Raw genomic sequence first — 22,571 nt, forward strand, 5'->3', positions numbered from 1 at the left:
CCTTCCAATATTCTTGTGGCTGAGGAATTTCGATGAAGATCGACAGGCAGTTAATATGAATGCTGCTCTTTGACTTATTCTTTGAGTCTTCAAAAATACAGCGAAGTCGAACTATAGGTAACTAAAAGAAGGATGCTTCATATTTATCAGATTTAACACAGACAGCATTTACAAGCCTGCAGAGGTGTAATGTTGTTTGTCAGATGTTTCATTGCAGATGTAAGCAGTTGTAGTTGTCATTTTGCAATAGTGCAGATTTTTCAACAGTGGGAAGTGAATCGGTATGTGGTAGCAAAAAACATCTATGGTTGAATTCAATCTTATAAAAAACTCCGATCAGTAACCGCCATTTGCTTTTTACGTAGTTTTCCTAAAGTGTTTGAAGTAAGTGAACAGGTACCTGTTCACATAAAGCCAAGGTATTTACTTCCTGTTTCTCTACTCAAGCGTCTAATCAAAATATTACCTTCAGATACGAGTAAATGGTAATTCTCCGTCATACTTTTTTAAGACGAATGTTGATACCTACAAGTTTGTTTCTTGGCCTTTTTCTTCTTAATTATACACCGACCTGTACAAAACAAAAATATAAATCGTGCTTGTAACTTGATGCGAATTTTCTGTGTACATTCTACATATACGTAAGTGATCCCCGAGCCACTTTTCAGTCCGCGACGGTGGGTACTTCGTACTAGGATTATTGATTTCTTGTCCTATCCCTCTACCGTAATGAGCTAAGGAAAGATGACAGCAAGGACCCCTAACAAATTATAGAATGATAGCAGAATTGTTGTACACTTTTCCTCGCATACAGGAAAAGCTGATTTTCTTTCAGAGCCTTCCTGAACGTATTGTTACAGTTTCATGTTAGCATCTGCGACCGGCGACGTGTGACCTGATTCTAGGAGCGCGTCTCTGAATCCCTTCTATTTCTTCTGTCAGTTGTACATCATAAAGGCTTGAAACAATGGAGCAGTACAATAGAACTAATCGCCTTGTACGCGATTTCCCTTATAGATGTAGCGCACTTAGTTGGTTCAAATGGCTCTGAGCACTATGGGACTTAACATCTGTGGTCATCAGTCCCTTAGAACTACTTAAACCTATCTAACCTAAGAACATCACACACATCCATGCCCGAGGCAGGATTCGAACCCGCGACCGTAGCGGTCACGCGGTTCCAGACTGAAGCGCCTAGAACCGCACGGCCACACAGGCCGGCAGCGTACTTAGTCACAATACTTCCAACAAATCACTTATTATGGATTTTACGTTTTCATCCCATTTTATTTTTATTGTACCTATAGCGTAACTGACGACGGCCGAAATAGAGTGGATATAACATGTACGTTGGCAATGGCAAGAAAAGCATTTCCGAAGAAGAGAAATTCGTTAACCTCGAATACAATCTAAGTGTCAGGAAATCTTTTCTGAAGATGGAGTGTAGCCTTGTGCGGATGTGAAACGTAGACAATAAGGAATTCAGACGCAAGAGAACAGAAGATTTTGAAATGTGGTACTACAGAAGCATGCTGAAGATTACGTGGGTAGGTCGCGTAACTAATGAGGACTTACTGAATCGAACTGGAGAGAAAAGAAATGTATGGCAAAACTTGACTAAATGGCTTGGTTAATGGAACACGTCCTTATGTATGAAGGAACCGTCAGCTCGGTAATGGAGGATAGCGTGTGGAATGAAAACTGTAGAGCGTGAACAATGGATGAATACAGGAAGCTGGTGCAAGTGGAGGTAGGTTGGAGTAGTTGTTTGGAGATGAAGAGGTTTGCACAGGATAGAGTGGCGTGGAGGGCTGGATCAAATCAGTCTTTAGACTGAAGGTCACAACAATAACAGTATTGCCCCTAAACATTTAAATTATGTGCCGTATATTCCACACATTCGTCACTAATATTGTAATGAGAAACCAACGGTTCTTCTGTTTTTATAGGTATTATCTTGGCCGGCCGGAGTGGCCGAGCGATTCTAGGCGCTTCAGTCTGGAACCGCGCGACCGCTGCGGTCGCAGGTTCGAATCCTGCCTCAGGCATGGCTGTGTGTGATGTCCTTAGGTTAGTGAGGTTTAATTAGTTCTAAGTTCTAGGGGACTGATGACCTCAGACGTTAAGTCCCATAGTGCTCAGAGCCATTTTTGAAGGCATTATCTTGCATTTTTTTCACATCTAACGAGACCTGTCGTTCATTAATCGAAGTGGAAAGTCAAAGCCTTTCTGCATTCCCTCACAATCGCCAACCACGCTACTTTACTGCACGAAACATCAGACGGTGTTGCTGATCCTATCGTATAGTTCGTTTATATATATTGAGAAAATTAGACGTTCTATTACGCTTCTTTGGAACACACCCGACATTTCTTTCGTTTCTGATTAACATTCGCCGTTCAGTGCAACGCACTGAGTTCTTTTAGTGAAACATTCATCGAGCCTATCACGCATCTGAGATCTGTAAATCCTACCTCGGTTAGTAGCAGACGGTGTGGCTCAGTGAGGAACATCTTTTGCAGATATAGGTAGATGGACTCTACCATGTCACCTGGATCTTCCGTTTTCAAGGTATCGTGTGTGAATAAAGCATCCCTTATTCTTGAATCTTTGCGGCTATCAAACATGGTAGTGCACGCACGAATTCACTCAAATGCGGTATTTACTGTTTCTGCCTTCAGTTTGCGGTCTTCAGTTTCAGTACTAGGTTGATGCACGAGAGATTGAACTGAAGGTTAGGACCCTTTCATTGACTTTACATTTCACCAGAACTTCCAAGAATATTGTTTAGATCTTTAGCCAGGACTGACTGTGGAAACTATTACACGCTTCACGCCTAGTCTCTTTTATGCATGGACTCAGCGTAAAAGATAGCTGAGATTTCAATTTCGCGTTACTTTTTCTAAGGGTTTTATACACTTAGTGGCCAAATGTTGTGGAAATGCAGTGGATATGACGATAACTGTGAGTCTCGCCTCTGTGAAACTATACAGCTGCAGTAAATACTAAATATTGAAATAGATCTGAAGATATATTGGTCCACGTATTTTGAGGTCCTAGCCAAAACTGTTCTCGGATTTTTAGTGCTAGGTTGCTCGAGCGTACACGGATATAGATATCATCCTATAAAGATTCGATTGGGTTACGGTCGGGCTATCTGAGGGCCATATTACGAATTCACAGGAGAATTCCTCGAGCCAAGTGCGTGCAAGAAAAAGAGCGGTGACATGTCGCACTGACCTGGCATTTACATCACTGTACTCCAATGCTAGAAATGAATGAGTATGGTCAGCAAGCGTATTCACATAAGTGCGCCTTTTATTGTTCCGTGCAGACGGACAGTGGGGCCTCATTGCGTCCACGTGAACACAGCTCAGATTGTAACTGAGTCACCTCCTGTCTGGGCACAACAACCTCGTTGACAGGCAGGAGCAAAGCACCACGGGGCAAACGTGACACACCAAGGCGCCAATCATCTGAATTGATCGGACCGTGAGACGCCGCCACTGTTCCGTGGTCGAGTGACGGTGTTGCGAGCCTGTGACAGTTAAGGAGCTCAGTGTAGAAGTGTCGGTAAAGGAACAAGAATCGCTCGTAGGCTGCTGAAGCCTATGCGGTCATCTGTCTCCATTTAGTCCTGGGTTGGCTCTGCGGAGGTCGTGTGTCGTTCGTTCCCCGAGCACATTTAGTCGTTTCCTGCGGCGTGGATACATTCTCTGCGATACTGAAGAACCACCCTAAAAACTGTAGTCCTGAATTTGTGTGTATTCTCTGATATTCCTGACCCATGCCGCCTGCACTGCGTTCAAAGCCGGTTAACTCTAGACATCGTGGCATATTCAGTACACAACTGTCCGTTATAGACTGTCCAGATGTGTCTAAACTAGCATCTAGCTGCACCATTCGGGTGTCATACTCGATAGATCTTCAAACGCGACAATCCTTCCCAGGTATTTTGACTAATCAGTTAATTCCAAAGAAAGCAGGCGTTGACAGATGCGAAAATTACCGAACTATCAGTTTAATAAGCCACGGCTGAAAATTACTTACGCGAATTCTTTACAGACGAATGGAAAAACTGGTAGAAGCTGACCTCGGGGAAGATCAGTTTAGATTCCGTAGAAATATGGGAACACGGGAGGCAATACTGATCCAACGACTTATCTTAGAAGCTAGATTAAGGAAAGGCAAACCTACGTTTCTAGCATTTGTAGACTTAGAGAAAGCTTTTGACAATGTTGACTGGAATACTCTCTTTCAAATTCTGAAGGTGGCAGGGGTAAAATACAGGGAGCGAAAGGCTATTTACAATTTGTACAGAAACCAGATGGCAGTTATAAGAGTCGAGGGGCATGAAAGGGAAGCAGTGGTTGGGAAGGGAGTGAGACAGGGTTGTAGCCTCTCCCCGATGTTATTCAATCTGTATATTGAGCAAGCAGCAAAGGAAACAAAAGAAAAAATTCGGAGTAGGTATTAAAATCCATCGAGAAGAAATAAAAACTTAGAGGTTCGCCGATGACATTGTAATCCTGTCAGAGACAGCAAAGGACTTGGAAGAGCAGTTGAACGGAATGGACAGCGTCTTGAAGGAAGGATATAAGATGAACATCAACAAAAGCAAAACGAGGATAATGGAATGTAGTGGAATTAAGTCGGGTGACGCTGAGGGAATTAGATTAGGAAATGAGACACTTAAAGTAGTAAAGGAGTTTTGCTATTTGGGGAGCAAAATAACTGATGATGGTCGAAGGAGAGAGGATATAAAATGTAGACTGGCAATGGCAAGGAAAACGTTTCTGAAGAAGAGAAATTTGTTAACATCGAGTATAGATTTAAGTGTGAGGAAGTCGTTTCTGAAAGTATTTTCATGGAGTGTAGCCATGTATGGAAGTGAAACATGGACGATTAACAGTTTGGACAAGAAGAGAATAGAAGCTTCCGAAATGTGGTGCTACAGAAAAATGCTGAAGATTAGATGGGTAGATCACATAACTAATGAGGAGGTATTGAACAGGATTGGGGAGGAGTTTGTGGATCAACTTGCCTAGAAGAAGGGATCGGTTGGTAGGACATGTTTTGAGGCATCAAGGGATCACCAATTTGGTATTGGAGGGCAGCGTGGAGGGTAAAAATCGTAGTGGGAGACCAAGAGATGGCACTACGCAGATTCAGAAGGATGTAGGCTGCAGTAGGTACTGGGAGATGAAGAAGCTTGTACAGGATAGAGTAACATGGAGAGCTGCATCAAACCAGTCTTAGGATTGAAGACCACAACAACAACAAACAGTTAATTTATTCATTTTTTTCGTACATAATACGATATGTTCTTCCTGGCACAGTGGCACAATGAATAGTAGCAGAACGTCAAAATTACAGAAACATTAATTTCAAAAAAGGTTACCTTGCTGAGACTTGCATAATTAGTTAAAATATTCGATATTTTTCAGAGTGTGTGATATAATATTTTCTGTCGTTTTGATATTACGTTCTTACTAAAACATTCCTTTCTGTCAAGATATTCAGATATACAGACGTATCCATGAAAAACTCAACGCAGATAGTTAATAGTTCACCAGAAGACTGCGCAAGTCTCCAAACATTGTCCTCTATGAAGCGTGTTCCGAGGGATGCACTCAGCAATTTTGTATAACAAAAAAGATATTAGGAGGGAAACAGTTAGTGGAATCTTTCAGGCACAAGCTCTCTAAATAGCGAACGTTGTTAGAAGAAAGCGACAGAGAGGACAACTGAGTGCGAACACTTCGTAAATCAAATCACTGTTCTGCTTACAGTGAGGTAACAGCATTAGTGGTGCAACAGAATGGAACTGTAATGGAGAGTGCTTTTACCTGATCCAACACTCAAACACACTCTCAATTTAGTTCAAGTGCGGCAGGGCCAGGTCCGCTTACCTTTGCAGCGGCAAAATCATTAACACCCCATTAACTAAGAGCTTGGGCAATTAGTCTGAGTGATTCACGAGAAATAATTCACTTTGGTAGTAAACAGCGCAGCTGATCGAATTGAGATTCAGCCTGTTTCTTGGGATTATTGCCTACCCGTCTCTCCCTACGTTCTGTTTATTTCTCTGCATCTCCCTCCCTATGACTGTATCACCATTCGGTATTCCACGCAAAGTAAGATCTCTTAGAAAGATTACGGTGATTTAGTCCAATATTATTCAGTTGAATGAAGTGCCATTTATTTGTTTAAAGAGTAAAATTTAATGATCTATTAGTTTTATTGCTGAAAGAAAAATTAGAGACTGCGTATAGATTTCTTTTGTCTTCGGGGAAGAAGACAGCACTATTTAACACTTGGATAGGAGCATATTTCTAAATTCTATAAACAGTTTTATTTCAGTAACCCGCTAACAACTGCTCCTACTACTCAACTACAACGGCAGTTGCTGTTGTTGTTCGAGGAATGGTTTAATACAGTTCTCCACGCTAGTCTATACTGTGCAACTCTCTTCGTCTCTAATTACCACAACATACATGTGTTTGAACCTACTTACTGGATTCATTCCTTGATCTCACTCTACAATTCTTATCCCCACACTTCCCTTCATTATCATTACCAAATTGACGATTGCTTGATTCCTCAGCATGTGTCCCATCAACCGACCCCTTCTCTTAGTCAAGTTGTTCTATAAATTTCTTTTCTCCCCTATTTGATCCAGAGCCGCCTCATTAGATACTAGACCTAAGCACCTATTATTTAGCATTCTTCTGTAGCACTACATTCTTAATGCTCCTACTCTCTTTATCGTCCACGTTTCACTTATGCTTAAGGCTACTTTTCAAACAAATACATTCAGGAAATATTGTTAATATTTCCTGACCATTATATTGATATTATACGTTAACAGAATCTTCTTTTTCAGAAATAATTTTCTTGCTATAGGCAGCCCTCAGTTTATATCCTCTCTACTTCAGACATAATTAGTTATTTTTCTGCACAAATAGCAAAATTTACCTACTTTTTCTAGTTACTCATTATTTACCTAATACCTTCAGCATAGCCTGATGTAATTCGACCACATTCCAAGACCTATGCTGTCTCTGATATAATTACAAAGTCATCAGGCAACCTCAAAATTTTTATTTCTTCTCCCTGTACTTTAATTCCTTTTCCAAATTTTTCTTTGTCTTCCCACACTGCTTGCTCAAGCTACAGCTCTGTCTCACTCACTCCTCAACCACTGCTTCCCTTTCATTTCCTTCGACTCTTATAACTAAAGTCTGGTTTCTCTACAAGTTGTAAATAATTTTTCGCTCCCTGTATTTTACATCTGCTGTCAACAGAATTTCAAAGAGTGTATTGTAGCTAGCATCGTCAAAAAACTTTCTCTAAATCTACAAGTGCTGTAAACGTTGTTTTCCTTTCTATAACCTATGTTTTAAGATCAGTCGTAGGGTCACTATTGCCTCGCGTTGTCCTATATTTCCCCAGTACCCGAACTGATCTTCCCCAAGGCCAGCTTCTTCTGTTTTCCATTCTTCTGTAAATAATTCTTGTCAATATTTTGCAACCACGGCTTATTAAACTAGTAGGTCGGTAATATTCTTCTCTGCCAGCACCTATCAGCTTCAGAATTTGAATTATGACAGGCTCATAAATGAACAGTACAATATTGTATGGGTATAATATAAATAATATTGTGCTTTTCATTTTTGTTTATCAAGAAGCAACGGAAGAATCAGTTAATATGACGTTCTTCTTGCCGACTGAGGGAATTTCGCCTGTCTCGTATATCTTGCACACCAGATGGAATAGTTTTTCATGGGTGGCTCTCCCAAGCATCTCAATAATTCTGAGGTAACTTCGTCTACACCAAGGGCTTTGTTTCGAGTTAGTTGTTCCAGTGCTAGTACTGTTGAAAAACAAAGAGAACGTTCATTCGGAACATCGTATCAGGATTTTGACAGACAAAATGCTGCACACTATCCTGTACGGAGAATCTTCTGCGGATGCAGAAGTTATTTAGGGTGCGCGTCCGGGAAGCCATTGCTGTTCATGTTATAAATTAAAGACTTAGTGGTTGTCAGTAATGGTCATCTTAGCCTTTCCGCTGATGACATAGTATTCTAGAAGGTATGCAGTTAACCGTCGACAAAGGAGCACCTCACATCCACTGAAGAGCTTGCAAAAGAATTTTGCAGCCTGTACTGGGATATTGCTCATGAGTGTGAGATTTGTATCGGGCTGGACTATCAAGGGACATAGGGCGTATACAACAAAGTGCAGTGTGAACAGTCATAGCCTTACTTATTTTTAGAGAGAGACAGTTACAGAAATGCTGATAAATCTTAGCTGACAGCCGTATTAATAGATACTCATAAAATCGCAAGAGAACCTACGTACGTATATAACTTCAAGAGACGGTTTTCAGTGAGAATATTAAGAATATACTTTTGTTCGCAACATATCATTCCTCTCTAGAGTATAAAGATAAAATTAGATGAAAAGCAGCGGTCATAAATGCGCTAATCCCTCATTCTCCCCACTCTCCAACCGCAAATGGAACGAAACGAATCCGTGCTATAGCGTGAAATGAAATGTGGTACCTTCCATGCATTTTATTGTGATTTTCAGGGTATGTGAGTTAACGCAGAGTTATTATATTCGGCTCGATAATCCACATCAGTCACGAACCCCGATGTACATTTCTAAAACAGGGTAAAGTATCATGTGACACTAAGCCTTTCAGAACATAAGGCTGGAATCAAAATCGCAACCGGTCAACTTGGTGGATGTTACTGTGGTTAGCTCTGGAATTAATTACTTCAATAATTCTTCATCCATCTTTGCGGGACCTAGGATGTCGCCGGCATGACAAGCTAGCACAGCGTTCCACAAATCCTGGTGTTTAAAGAACTGTTACTTCTCTTAGCATCTTCCACAGTTTTTAAAGGAGCTTCGAATGTCCTATGTTCTTATGTATGAATCACCCGAAACTGCACTTTCAAGCTAATGTTCTGATAAAAAAAGTATTTAAAACAATGTCATACATCTTTACACATTTGAAATATGTAAATCTGGTTTTGAAACGCTCTTGCTACGTGTTTAGAACAGAATACCGTTAGCGGTTTCTTAACTGTAGATCACCGAAGTTTAGGGTGTTTACTCGTATTTTCCGCAAAGTTAGTGGAAATAATACGAGCAAACACGTTTCTCATGAACGAGCACGTGAGCAAAATGTGGGTGAAGCTCTTCAGTGGATCTAAGGTGTTCGTTTGTCGACTGTTAACTGCATTCCCACTGTTCACCTATTAAGCAATATTCGTAAATTATAACATGAAAAATATCCATACTCACTCCTGTGTTTCGATGGAACGCCACGTACCTTTGTGGACACTGGTTCAAAAATGGCTCTGAGCACTATGGGACTCAACTGCTGAGGTCATAAGTCCCCTAGAACTTAGAACTACTTAAACCTAACTAACCTAAGGACAACACACACATCCATGCCCGAGGCAGGATTCGAACCTGCGACCGTAGCGGTCGCGCGGTTCCAGACCGTAGCGCCAGAACCGCTCGGCCACCAGCGGCCGGCTGTGGACACTGGTCATGTATTTTGATGTCGCTTCTCTGCAAACATGTTGTGCATTGTGAATGGCGGTCGTTTAATTGGGCTTATTGTTTCACACAAGGAGACTTCCTTTACAATGAATTACCACAATTATTGGAAGAGGGCTCTTAGACTATAAGACTGAGCACATTTTAATATCTTGAATACAACGTATTAATGTTCCACAATAATATTTATTACTTCGTTATGAACCGGTTTTCGGTTTCTTAGTCCACCGTCAGATATGTTATCATATTCTTTCAAAGCGCGTTACTCATGTACACCATTCCATCACCTAACACGTCGTCTAAAGGAAACATTCCCTTTAACGTCGCAATCACCGGATCTTATTTCATCCGACTTTGGGTATGGGGATGGATGAAAAGTGAAATCTGCAGAGAGAAAAAAGAACCACTGCGTGTGCAGAGGGCATACATGTAACGTTACGAAGGAAACAGAAAAGTGCATTCAAGTCGTTGACAGCATTTTCACTATTAATTTTGTTGCTGAAACTATTTTTTGCCTTCGATAAACTGCTTCAGCAAATAACTTGTGTGTCCTTATCACTGTTGAGGAGTTTATTTTATCCGTTACATTCAAAATTTCCACCCATAGAAAACTGGATTTACTATTTTATGAACTTAACAAATTGGAGTTGGCTATACCACTCCATCGTGAAATACCTTGTACTTGTTTCTAAAAGGTCTGAGAACAGCCCTGCCTTCGGCAAGGGAATGGAAAGATACTCCGTCAAGGTGGGCCAGCGTTGGCCACGCGCCCCCACGTGCCGTCCTTGTGTACGAAACCGTGCTCTTCATTGGTTCAGCCGTCTTGGCACAGCTCCACGGAAAGTCTCACAACACACAACACAACAGATGCACTCTTGCGATTGGCGGAGGGTACATAGTGCACCACCACTCGTGCCGGCCGGAATGGCCGAGCGGTTCTAGGCGCTACAGTCTGGAACCGCGCGACCGCTACGGTCGCAGGTTCGAATCCTGCCTCGGGCATGGATACGTGTGATGTCCTTAGGTTAGTTAGGTTTAAGTAGTTCTAAGGGACTGATGACCTCAGAAGTTAAGTCCCATAGTGCTCAGAGCTATTTATTCCACTCGTAGGCAGCACTCGTGAAGGAAGATTGTGGGTACCCATTCGCCTGAGTCTGATTTTCTCTCGTTTTCGAGTCTTCATCATTATGCGAAATAAAACGGCTGAGGAAGCAATGTGTTTCTTGACACATTATGGGACGCAGGCTGTTGGAATTGGCTTCCCGCGATGTGCAACATCTTTCTTGTTCTTACGTCTCTCACTGCAGGTCTTACAGCACTTTTCACGCTGTCTCGAAGCACCGGTGAATCTTTTCGGCTTTGAATCTTTGCAGTCTCTTGCATTAATCCATGGCGATAAGGATCCCCAATTGAATCAATCAAGAATTGGTCGTTCAATGATTCTGCAGGCAGCCTCCTTAGTGCGAAAATTATTTCCGCCTAGGCGAACGTTAAGACATTAAAGAAACACAGTTCATTTGCAGTTATCACATGTATATTCTAAATAGCCTTTAATTTTCAATAACTTGCCAGCAGCCAAAAAATGCTTAACAACCAATGAGATTCAGTTTAAGAGAAGCCTAAAGGATTTATTGGTGGCCAACCCCTTCTACTCTACTGGTGAATTTCTCAGTAGAAACAACTGATATATATATATATTACTTCTGCACCATTTCAGTGCAGTAAAGTGTTTATTGTAAATAAGTGTGTGTGTTCGTGCATATATATATATATATATATATATATATATATATATATATATATATATATATATATATAGTCTAACTTCCGCACCGTTTCAGGGCAGTAATGTGTTTATTGTAAATAAGTATTGTAGTAGTTCTGTTATATGTTCATTACCTCATAAATAAAAAACATTTTTTTAACTTTAAATTAAGAGCATTAATGGGATCTTAGTAAATGAGTGTTTGTAAAATGATTCATTACTGTAGTGTTCATTAAAAAAATGATCATTCCACTACGGACCTGTGGAAGGTACATAGCTTATTTGTTACAGTTATAAATATTTGTCATGTGTTCTTGTTTTTCTGACATATTCTACATCCTGGAGGACCTGCTCACTACGGATCAATTGGGATGAAAGTGAATCTAATCTAATATATTATACAGTACTTAAACGTGTAGAACGCGAAACATTTACCAATGCTGCTCAGAACACAACCTCATGTCAGACAACAACAAAAACCGTAGAAAATAGCGGAAAGTGCTTATGGCGGTCTTCAGTGAGCTTTCCTTCATGCGATTCTAAAATTATTCATTAGACTGAAGAAGTAAAATATCGTGTGTTCTTAGGTACACTATCCTCTAAGTATAAAATTCTCTCCTAGTTATGTGAAGGACCTTACACTTTTTATACAGGTACAGATATACTGCATAAAGGATTTTTTACTTTGTTTCGGTCTTCTGTTGACTTTCTTAGACGGTAAAGGACACCTTTATCTGCAAACAATCTAAGATTGCTGCTCAGATTGCCTCCTAAATCGTATATATACAGGGTGTTTCAAAAATGACCGGTATATTTGAAACGGCAATAAAACCTAAACGAGCAGCGATAGAAATACACCGTTTGTTGCAATATGCTTGGGACAACAGTACATTTTCAGGCGGACAAACTTTCGAAATTACAGTAGTTACAATTTTCAACAACAGATGGCGCTGCAAGTGATGTGAAAGGTATAGAAGACAACGCAGTCTGTGGGTGCGCCATTCTGTACGTCGTATTTCTGCTGTAAGCGTGTGCTGTTCACAACGTGCACGTGTGCTGTAGACAACATGGTTTATTCCTTAGAACAGAGGATTTTTCTGGTGTTGGAATTCCACCGCCTAGAACATAGTGTTGTTGCAACAAGACGAAGTTTTCAACGGAGGTTTAATGTAACCAAAGGACCGAAAAGCGATACAATAAAGGATCTGTTTGAAAAATTTCAACGGACTGGGAACGTGACGGATGAACGTGCTGGAAAGGTAGGGCGACCGCATACGGCAACCACAGAGGGCAACGCGCAGCTAGTGCAGCAGGTGATCCAACAGCGGCCTCGGGTTTCCGTTCGCCGTGTTGCAGCTGCGGTCCAAATGACGCCAACGTCCACGTATCGTCTCATGCGCCAGAGTTTACACCTCTATCCATACAAAATTCAAACGTGGCAACCCCTCAGCGCCGCTACCATTGCTGCACGAGAGACATTTGCTAACGATATAGTGCACAGGATTGATGACGGCGATATGCATGTGGGCAGCATTTGGTTTACTGTCGAAGCTTATTTTCACCTGGACGGCTTCGTCAATAAACAGAACTGGCGCATATGGGGAACCGAAAAGCCCCATGTTGCAGTCCCATCGTCCCTGCATCCTCAAAAAGTACTGGTCTGGGCCGCCATTTCTTCCAAAGGAATCATTGGTCCATTTTTCAGATCCGAAACGATTACTGCATCACGCTATCTGGACATTCTTCGTGAATTTGTGGCGGTACAAACTGCCTTAGACGACACTGCGAACACCTCGTGGTTTATGCAAGATGGTGCCCGGCCACATCGCACGGCCGGCGTCTTTAATTTCCTGAATGAATATTTCGATGATCGTGTGAATGCTTTGGGCTATCCGAAACATACAGGAGGCGGCGTGGATTGGCCTCCCTATTCGCCAGACATGAACCCCTGTGACTTCTTTCTGTGGGGACACTTGAAAGACCAGGTGTACCGCCAGAATCCAGAAACAATTGAACAGCTGAAGCAGTACATCTCATCTGCATGTGAAGCCATTCCGCCAAACACGTTGTCAAAGGTTTCGGGTAATTTCATTCAGAGACTACGCCATATTATTGCTACGCATGGTGGATATGTGGAAAATATCGTATTATAGAGTTTCCCAGACCGCAGCGCCATCTGTTGTTGAAAATTGTAACTACTGTAATTTCGAAAGTTTGTCTGCCTGAAAATGTACTGTTGTCCCAAGCATATTGCAACAAACGGTGTATTTCTATCGCTGCTCATTTAGTTTTTATTGCCGTTTCAAATATACCGGCCATTTTTGAAACACCCTGTAGATTACGAACGGCAGAGGGCTTGTAACACTTCCTTGGGAAACGCCAAATATCACGTCTGTTTCTCTATGTGACTTCACGTCAATTACTACGAACTGTGGCCTTTCTGAGAGGAAATCACGAATCTAGTCGCACACATCAGACGATACTCCAAACGCCCACAATTTGATCTGAAGCTGCTTGTGAGGAACGGTGTCAAAAGCCTTCTGGAAATCTAGAATAAGGAATCAACCAGAGAAGAAGAAGAAAAATAAGGAGAGTGAGGAAATGAAGAAGTACAGTCGGGAAAACTGTATTTCATAACGTAACAAACGTTATACGTAAAATCGCACGACTCGAGTATGGATCACAAAATTTCACTACATGTCGTGAGGGCAAACTGAATTGAATTTTCTGTTCGATGTCAGCTTCAGAGTAAGCGTATGAACGCAGAAACTTTTTTATGTGTGTATAAAAAACTCACGCCGAGACTAAGAGGGTTTTTGCCTAAAGCCCACTGAAGCCTTTGGCATAAATCCCGTAGGATCACTGTCAGTAATCCTCGCTGTGCGCCCAGATGATGAGAAAGCACAATGCCACATGTCATTACACCGGCTGGGTGACTGGATATAGATGATACCGGATTGAGAGACTCATCTACAGGTTTGAAACCAGAGCGTCCTACGGAAAGAATAGATCGAGTTGACAGATATATGCCAAATAAATTAATAAGAGATGGTAATAATTCCCCATGATACAACAACAGGTCAGAACACTGTTGCAGAAGCGGAAAAAGCATACCAAATTTAAAACAACGCAAAATACCAAAGACAGGCGAAGTTTGACAGAAGTTCTAAACTTTGCACGAACTTCTGTGCGAGATACTTTGCACAGACTACATAACGAAAACCTTTCTCGAAATCTGGCAGAAAACCGAAAGAGGTTCTTCTCACATGTAAAGCTCACATGGCAAGAATCAATCAATACTTCCACTGCGCGATAACAATAGTGATATTATTGATGACAGCGCCATTAAATCAGAATTAGTAAACAAGGTTCCCCGAAATTCCTCCACAAAAGAAGACAAACAGATATTCCAGAATTCTAATCAAGAACTGCCAACATGGGTAACTTAGAAGAGATATCCTCGGAATAGCGAAGCAACTTAAAATACTTAAGAAAGGCAAGGCCTCCGGTCCAGACAGTATACCAGTCAGGTCCCTTTCGGAGTATGCTGATTCAATAGCTCCATGCTTAGCAATCAATACAGAGTCTCGCTCGTAGAAAGATCCGTACGCAAAGGCTGGAAAGTTGCACTAGTCACACCAATACCTACGAAAGGAAATAGGAGTAATCCGCTGAATTACAGACCCAGATCACTAACGGCGATTTGCAGTAGGATTTTGGAACATAAACTGTCCCCTAACATTATGAGTCGCCTCGAAGACACCGGTTTATTGACAAATAGCTAACATGGATTCAGGAAATAACGTTCTTATGAACCACAACTACCTCTTTATTCTCACGAAATAATGGGTGCTGTCGACAGGGAGCATCAAATTGATTCGCTATTTTTAGACTTCCAGAAGACTTGACTCCGCTCCTCACAAGCAACTTATAATTACACTACTGGCCATTAAAATTACTACACCACGAAGATGACGTGCTACAGACGCGAAATTTAACCGACAGGAAGAAGATGCGGTGATATGCAAATGATTAGCTCTTCAGAGCATTCACACAAGGTTGGTGCCGGTGGCGACACCTACAACGTTCTGACATGAGGAAAGTTTCCAACCAATTTCTCATACACAAACAGCAGTTGACCGGCGTTGCATGGTGAATCGTTGTTGTGAGGAGAAATGCGTACCATCACGTTTCCGACTTTGATAAAGGTCGGATTGTAGCCTATCGCGATTGCGGTTTATCGTATCACGACATTGCTGCTCGCGTTGGTCGAGATCCAATGACCGTTAGCAGAATATGGAATCGGTGGGTTCAGGAGGGTAATACGGAACGTCGAAATGGATCCCAACAGCCTCGTATTCCTAGCAGCCGAGATGACGGGCATCTTATCCACATGGCTGTAACGGATCGTGCAGCCACGTCTCGATGCCTGAGTCAACAGATGGGGACGTTTGCAAGACAACAACCATCTGCATGAACAGTTCGACGACGTTTGCAGCAGCATGGACTATCAGCTCGGAGACCATGGCTGCGGTTACCCTTGACGCTGCATCGCAGACAGGAGCGCCTGCGATGGTGTACTCAACGACGAACCTGGGTGCACGAACGACAAAACGTCATTTTTTCGGATGAATCCAGGTTCTGTTTACAGCATCATGATAGTAGCATCCGTGTTTGGCGACATCGCGGTGAACGCACATTGGAAGCGTGTATTCGTCATCACCATACTGGCGTTTCACCCGCCGCATTGACGGCACTTTGAACTGTGGACGTTACATTTCAGATGTGTTACGACCCGTGGCTCTTCCCTTCATTCGATCTCTGTGAAACCCTACATTTCAGCAGGATAATGCACGATCCCGTGTTGCAGGTCCGGTACGGGTCTTCTGGATACAGAAAATGTTCGGCTGCTGCCCTGGCCGGCACATTCTCCAGATCTCTCACAAATTGAAAACGCCTGGGCAATGGTGGCCGAGCAACTGGCTCGTCACAATACGCCAGTCACTACTCTTTATGAACTGTGGTATCGTGTTGAAGCTGCATGGGCAGCTGTACCTGTACACGCCATCCAAGCTCTGTTTGACCCAATGCCGAGGCGTATCAAGGCCGTTATTACGGCCAGAGGTGGTTGTTCTGGGTACTGATTTCTCAGGATCTATGCACCCAAATTGCGTGAAACTGTAATCACATGTCAGTTCAAAATGGTTCAAATGGCTCTGAGCACTATGGGACTTAACATCTGAGGTCATCAGTCCCTTAGATCTTAGAACTACTTAAACCTAACTAACCTAAGGACATCACACACATCCATGTCCGAGGCAGGATTCGAACCCTCGTCCGTAGCGGTCGCGCGGTTCCAGACTGTAGCGCCTAGAACCGCTCGGCCACCGCGGCCGGCATATGTCAGTTCTAGTATAATATATTTGTCCAATAAATACCCGTTTATCATCTGCATTTATTCATGGTGTAGCAATTTTAATGGCCAGTAGTGTAAATTGCGTGCCTATGGAGTATCGTCTGTTATGTGACTGTATCCGTGATTTCCTGTCACAATTCATAACAACTGACGGAAAGTCATCGAGTAAAACAGAAGTCATAGAAGTAATATCTGGCGTTCTCCAAGGAAGTGTCCTTGCGCTATTCCGAACTTCTATAAATGATTTAGGGGAGAATCTGAGCAGCCCTCTTAGACTGTTTGCAGATGAAGCTGTCATTTATCGTCTTGTACAGTAAACAGATGATGAAAACAAATTGCAAAATAATTTAGACAAGATATCTGTATAGTGCCAAGGTGGAAACTGACTCTAAATAATGAAAAGTGTGAAGTCATCCACATGGGTACTAAAAGGAATCCGCTAATTCTCAGTTAGACGATAAATCATATAAATGAAAGGCTGTAGACTCACATACTTAGGGATTACAATTACAGATTACTTATATCGTAACAATCACACTGATATTGTTGTGGGGGAATCAAACCAAAGATTGTGAATTATTGGCAGAACACTTAGTCTACTAAAGAGTCTGTTTACATTATGCTTGTTCGTCATCTTTTTGGAGTACTGCTGTGCGGTGTGTGATCCGCATCAGATGTGACTGACAGCGTACATAGTAAAAGTCCGAAGAAGGGTGGCTCATTTTTTAGTATCGAGGAATAAGAGAGAGAGTGCCACGGATATGATAGACGAGTTGGGGTGGCAGTCACTGAAACAAAGGCGTTTTTCGATGCGGCAAGGCCTTGTCATGAAATTTCAAACACCAACTTTCTCCTCTGAATGTGTAAAAAATTTGTTGGCGCCACCTACATAGAGAGAAACGACCATCATAATAAAATAAGAGAAATCGGAGCTCCCACGGGAGGATTTATGTGTTAATTTTCCCTCGCGCTGTTCGAGAGTGGAACGGTAGAGAAGCAGCTGAAGTTGGTTAGATTAACTTCTACCAGACACTTAATTGTGAATTGCAGAGTAATCATGTAGATGTAGACGTAAAAGGCATTTTAGTGAAGCATGCTCTCCCTACTATCCCACGATGATATGCAGGCACCCAAACACAGACAGTTTTATTTTGCTTAACAGTTGTTTACTGCGAAGGATACACTCTGTACATTAAACAACGTAGTTTAAAAATACACACATCAAAAAAAGTTTTGCATCACCCCGTTTCCCTGAACTCCTGAAGATAGACGTTGACTGTGGATATTGTATCACAGACACAGTACCTTTGACTGTTCAGAGATGTCACTAAACCCGCCCAAAGATGTAAACAACCATGCATGAGCAGCGCCTATTAGACGGAGGGTGTCCGACAGCCGATTAGTTCCAGTCATTCCACCAGGAAGGAGGTACACGGCTCCTGTTGTCTATAATTCAACCGGCGTAGACGGTCAATACCGCAGTTCGACGCGTCCGAATTGTTACTTTGTGCCAGGAAGGACTCTCAACAAGCAAAGTGTCCAGGCGTCTCGGAGTGAACCAAAGCGAAGTTGTTCAGACATGGATAAGATACAGAGAGACAGGAACTGTCGATGACATGCCTCGCTCAGGCCGCCCAAGGGCTACTACTGCAGTGGGTGACCGCTACCTACGGATTATGGCTCGCAGGAACCCTGACAGGAATGCCACCATGTTGAATAATGCTTTTCATGCAGCCACAGGACGTCGTGTTTTGACTCAAACCGTAAGCAATAGGCTGCATGATGCGCAACTTCACTCCCGACGTCCATGACGAAGTCCATCTTTTCAACCACGACACCATGCAGGGAGGTACAGATGGGCCCGTCAACATGCCGAATGGACCGCTCAGGATTGACATTATGTTCTCTTCACCGATGAGAGTCGCATATGCCTTGAAACAGACAATCGTCGGAGACGTGTTTGGAGGCAACTCAGTGAGGCTGAACGCCTTAGACATACTGTCCAGCGAGTGCAGCAAGGTGGAGGTTCCCTGTTGTTTTTGAGATGGCATTATGTGGGACTGACGTACGCCGCTGGTGAGCATGGAAGGCGCCGTAACGGCTGTACGATACGTGAATGCTATCCTCCGACCGATAGTGCAACCACATCGGCAGCATATTGGCGAGGCATTCGTCTTCATGGAGGACAATTCGCGCCCCCATCGTGCACACCTTGTGAATGACTTCCTTCGGTATAACGACATTACTCAACTAGAGTGGCCAGCATTATCTCCAGACATGAACCCTATCGAACATGACTGGGATAGATACAAAAGGCCTGCTTATGGATGACGTGACCCACCAGCCACTCTGAGGGATCTACGCCGAATGACCTTTGAGAAGTGGGACAATCTGGACCAACAGTACCTTGATGAACTTGTGTATAGTATGCCACGACGAATACAGTCATGCATCAATGCAAGAGGACGGGTTACTGGGTGTTAGAGGTACCGATGTGTACAGCAATCTGGACCACCACCTCTGAAGGTGGTGCAATGTGTGGTTTTCATGAGCAATAAAAAGGGTGGAAATGATGTTTATGTTGATCTCTATTCCAGTTTTCTGTGCAGGTTCCGGAACTCTCGGAACCGAGGTGATGCAAAACTTTTTTTGAATTGTGTACTATGTTGCTGCGAGTTTACAATTAATAAATGTTATTTACATTTCACAAACCAATATTTTCTTTAAATCTGATACAAGCATTACCAATAACCAGTGGAAATAACTTTGAGTAACTGATTGTTATTGAAGAAATCAGAAAAAAATTTGTGACGTAAAACAACGCACAGAGATGCTCAGATTAAACTACATCACAGAGTCTCATAGTTTACCACAATTATTAATTACCGTTAAATTTGACTGGAATTTGAGAAGGCAACAAATGAAGATGTTACTCACCTAGAAGTGACAGCAATCCGCAGAAGACCCATATCACAAAACTCATCCCTACAGAACCTGTACGAGTCACAAGGCCTGACGGAGACACAAAAATTCCAGAGCCTGAAAAAATATACAGCACTTCATTATTTTTTATTTGTATAATTTTTAAACTGAATATTTCATAATTTTTTATATTAACAGTATATTGATAAATGGGATGACTGCAAAAGACCTAAACCTGTATGAATATATATCTCTAAGTGAATGTTAGGCGCTATAAAAACTTTGATTCTTCTGTACAACTGTTTTCATGAATGCAAGAGCACACGTCAGGCTGATAGATGTAGCATCATAGTGATTCAGTTCAGCACAGTCAGATAGCAATTATTTGTTTCGTGTTAGTGATTTTATTAACTTTGAGTGAATTTATGGTTTTTTACATAAACGTATTATCTAATATGTTATTCTCGTTTGATAGCATATCGAAAACCATTATATCGATTTTTCAACAAGCGTAGCACAGTGCCCTTTTGTTACACTAAGGTTTAAGTTTCTCCTGCGTCCCGTTTACACATAGTTTTTCGGATCTCCGACTAAATGGAAAAACGCATTCAGTTTGCATGAACTAAAACAATAAGAGGAAAAAGTATTAGAAACATGATCAAATCATCCCCAGGCAGCCTCCAATACACGATTTTTTAAAGAGAGTACTAATTTCGAGAGTCACGTTTGTTCTAAAATCTCGCAACAAGTGATGTAATCCCGGCTGTTTGAAGATAATTTTTCACTTTAGCAAATTCAGTCAGCCGCGTTACCCACCATAAAGTTAATCAACATGAATAAAGCCCTACAAAAAAAATAAAATGTAGTGTGTGGCGATGTGAAAAGGAATCTACCGTCAATGTCTTTCGCGGGAAGTGGAAAATTCGTCGTTCTTTCCAAATGGTTAATAATTCAAATTAATTAAAAGAAATCTCTTCTGTTTGGACCTAAACGCAAACCGTATTCGAGATACCCTAAACGTTTTATTAAACACCCATATGAACGTACTAACTGGTAAAGTCCGTAGCGGCGTTAATAATTCATCAGTATTAATGTCACAGCGGACGTGGAGTTGTGTATTTTGGTGTTACGTCATCATAGCCACTTCTAGAACCGAACCCATCATTCCACCTCACGCGTCAGGCCCCTGTTGGATAGGCAACGCTGGGGAACACGTCACTTCTTACGGTACGCTGCCGTGATCCCTAACGAATCTTGATATCTTACCAAAAACGTTCTCGTGATTTGCGATGTTAAGATACGACATTTCTTTTACAGGACTTTCACACGTTTAAAATAATGAAAAGTTTACGTGGAGATCTACAAGGAATCCTATGAACGCATGTAATAAAACTGTGACTCAAAATCAAGCGCAGCCGACTTCAACGGACGAAACAGAAGTATAATTTACAAAATCTGAACCAGTAGGTTTGGGAGCGTACGTAGAGGCCAGTATTAGGTATTTGTCAAATTAAAATATTAAAATTTCTGTCATGCGTGATGCGATAATTGCTTGCTGTTTTCTTTTCAGCTTATTGTTTGCGTTCTAAAAAAAGATTATTTTAAAAATTGCCGACCATTATGGTTTGTATTTCATAGCTGCTGAAGGAACCCTAAAACTTTTCAAGTTTAACATCGTTTTAAGCATGTTATAAACTAAAACGACTAAGAATTATTAGAAGAAATGTTAATTAGAATTTTGTTTATTTCATAAATTTCACATTTTAAACACCGAATAAAATACGTATAACATAAGAGGACTTTTTAATTCAACCGTAGCGGTCTGTAGCGTAACTTATCTTATTCTTTGCTTTTAATTACTACAGTTAAGAACAGACATCCTGAAAGGGGACTATGCAGCAAGCGGCAGATGTAAAATCAGAAATGTAAAAGGTACCACTGTTTTCATATGTAGACAAGAGCAATTTACTTAAGCCACCAGGTGCTAAAACTACCATTACCTGGTGGCAAGTAAGATTACCTTGTCTTTTCTGAGAGGCGACTCAACGAAGTGCCAATTCAACTATACCATCGTTAAGTCCTGTGGAATATGGCATTTACTGCTGATTACTTATTTTAATAGTCTCAAAATTATCGTAATAATTTTGAGTTTCTGTCAATCGTATAATGGTTTTATTTGTTCCTGATTTTCGTTTGTAGGCTGTCGACCTGAATAATTCTCGATTTCGTACTAACTCTGTAGAGAGAATGAGATATTTCTCTGTAAATAATTTCTCTAAGGAGTAGTTTTACGAGACAACAACGCTTCTCAGAAATTTATTGAAAATTTCACTTCTCAGATACTGTGTTTGTTAATACTGTTTATGTTCTTTGAGCAAAAAGGCGCTGTGCTATTAATTAGTACAGAAGGGCGAGAAGCGGAAAAAGGTGACTCACCGATCATAGTCCCAACGATTAAAGCCACCCCACTGAAGAGTCCCACCCGTCTCTCGAGGTGAACAGTGTCATTCGTAGTTGGCGACGGCCTCTCCAGCTGGTCTCCCCCTGTGCCGGAAAGTTCGGACAGCGCGCCCGCTTCACCGTTGCTTGCAGATCCGTTGCTTGAGCTCCGCAACTGGAGTCCATCTTTGCCGGATACATTATTCTCTGTGAACAGAAACACCAACATGACAATGTTTTCGCAACTAACTACTATTGGTCAAAAGCATTTTTATGTTTAAGTAAAATAATTTGTACAGGATGGGGCAAATAAAAGTGCCCCGGACTAGTGGATACGATTGGACCTGCATCTGTGCATATAACCACACCCCGTGACTTGCACACCACGTATGCGGCAGCCACGTGATCCACACCGGTTCCTTGAAGCACCTCTACACAATATTCACC

General features: G+C 41.8%; 1 protein-coding gene across 2 annotated transcripts in view; it reads right to left on the reverse strand.

Moving 5' to 3' along the window:
• LOC126248093 (b(0,+)-type amino acid transporter 1) overlaps positions 1–22,571 on the reverse strand; it is a 645,761-nt gene that overhangs the window by 287,142 nt on the left and 336,048 nt on the right. For both annotated transcript variants that reach the window (XM_049948760.1, XM_049948759.1), the window contains exons 2-3: positions 22,122–22,331; positions 19,701–19,802 (exon numbers count right to left, since the gene is read on the reverse strand). In XM_049948760.1, the coding sequence (XP_049804717.1) occupies positions 19,701–19,802; positions 22,122–22,331 (312 nt within the window). The remainder of the gene's footprint in view (positions 1–19,700; positions 19,803–22,121; positions 22,332–22,571) is intronic.

This window comes from Schistocerca nitens, chromosome 3 (assembly GCF_023898315.1).
Source record: "Schistocerca nitens isolate TAMUIC-IGC-003100 chromosome 3, iqSchNite1.1, whole genome shotgun sequence".
NCBI classification, from domain to species: Eukaryota; Metazoa; Arthropoda; class Insecta; order Orthoptera; family Acrididae; genus Schistocerca; species Schistocerca nitens.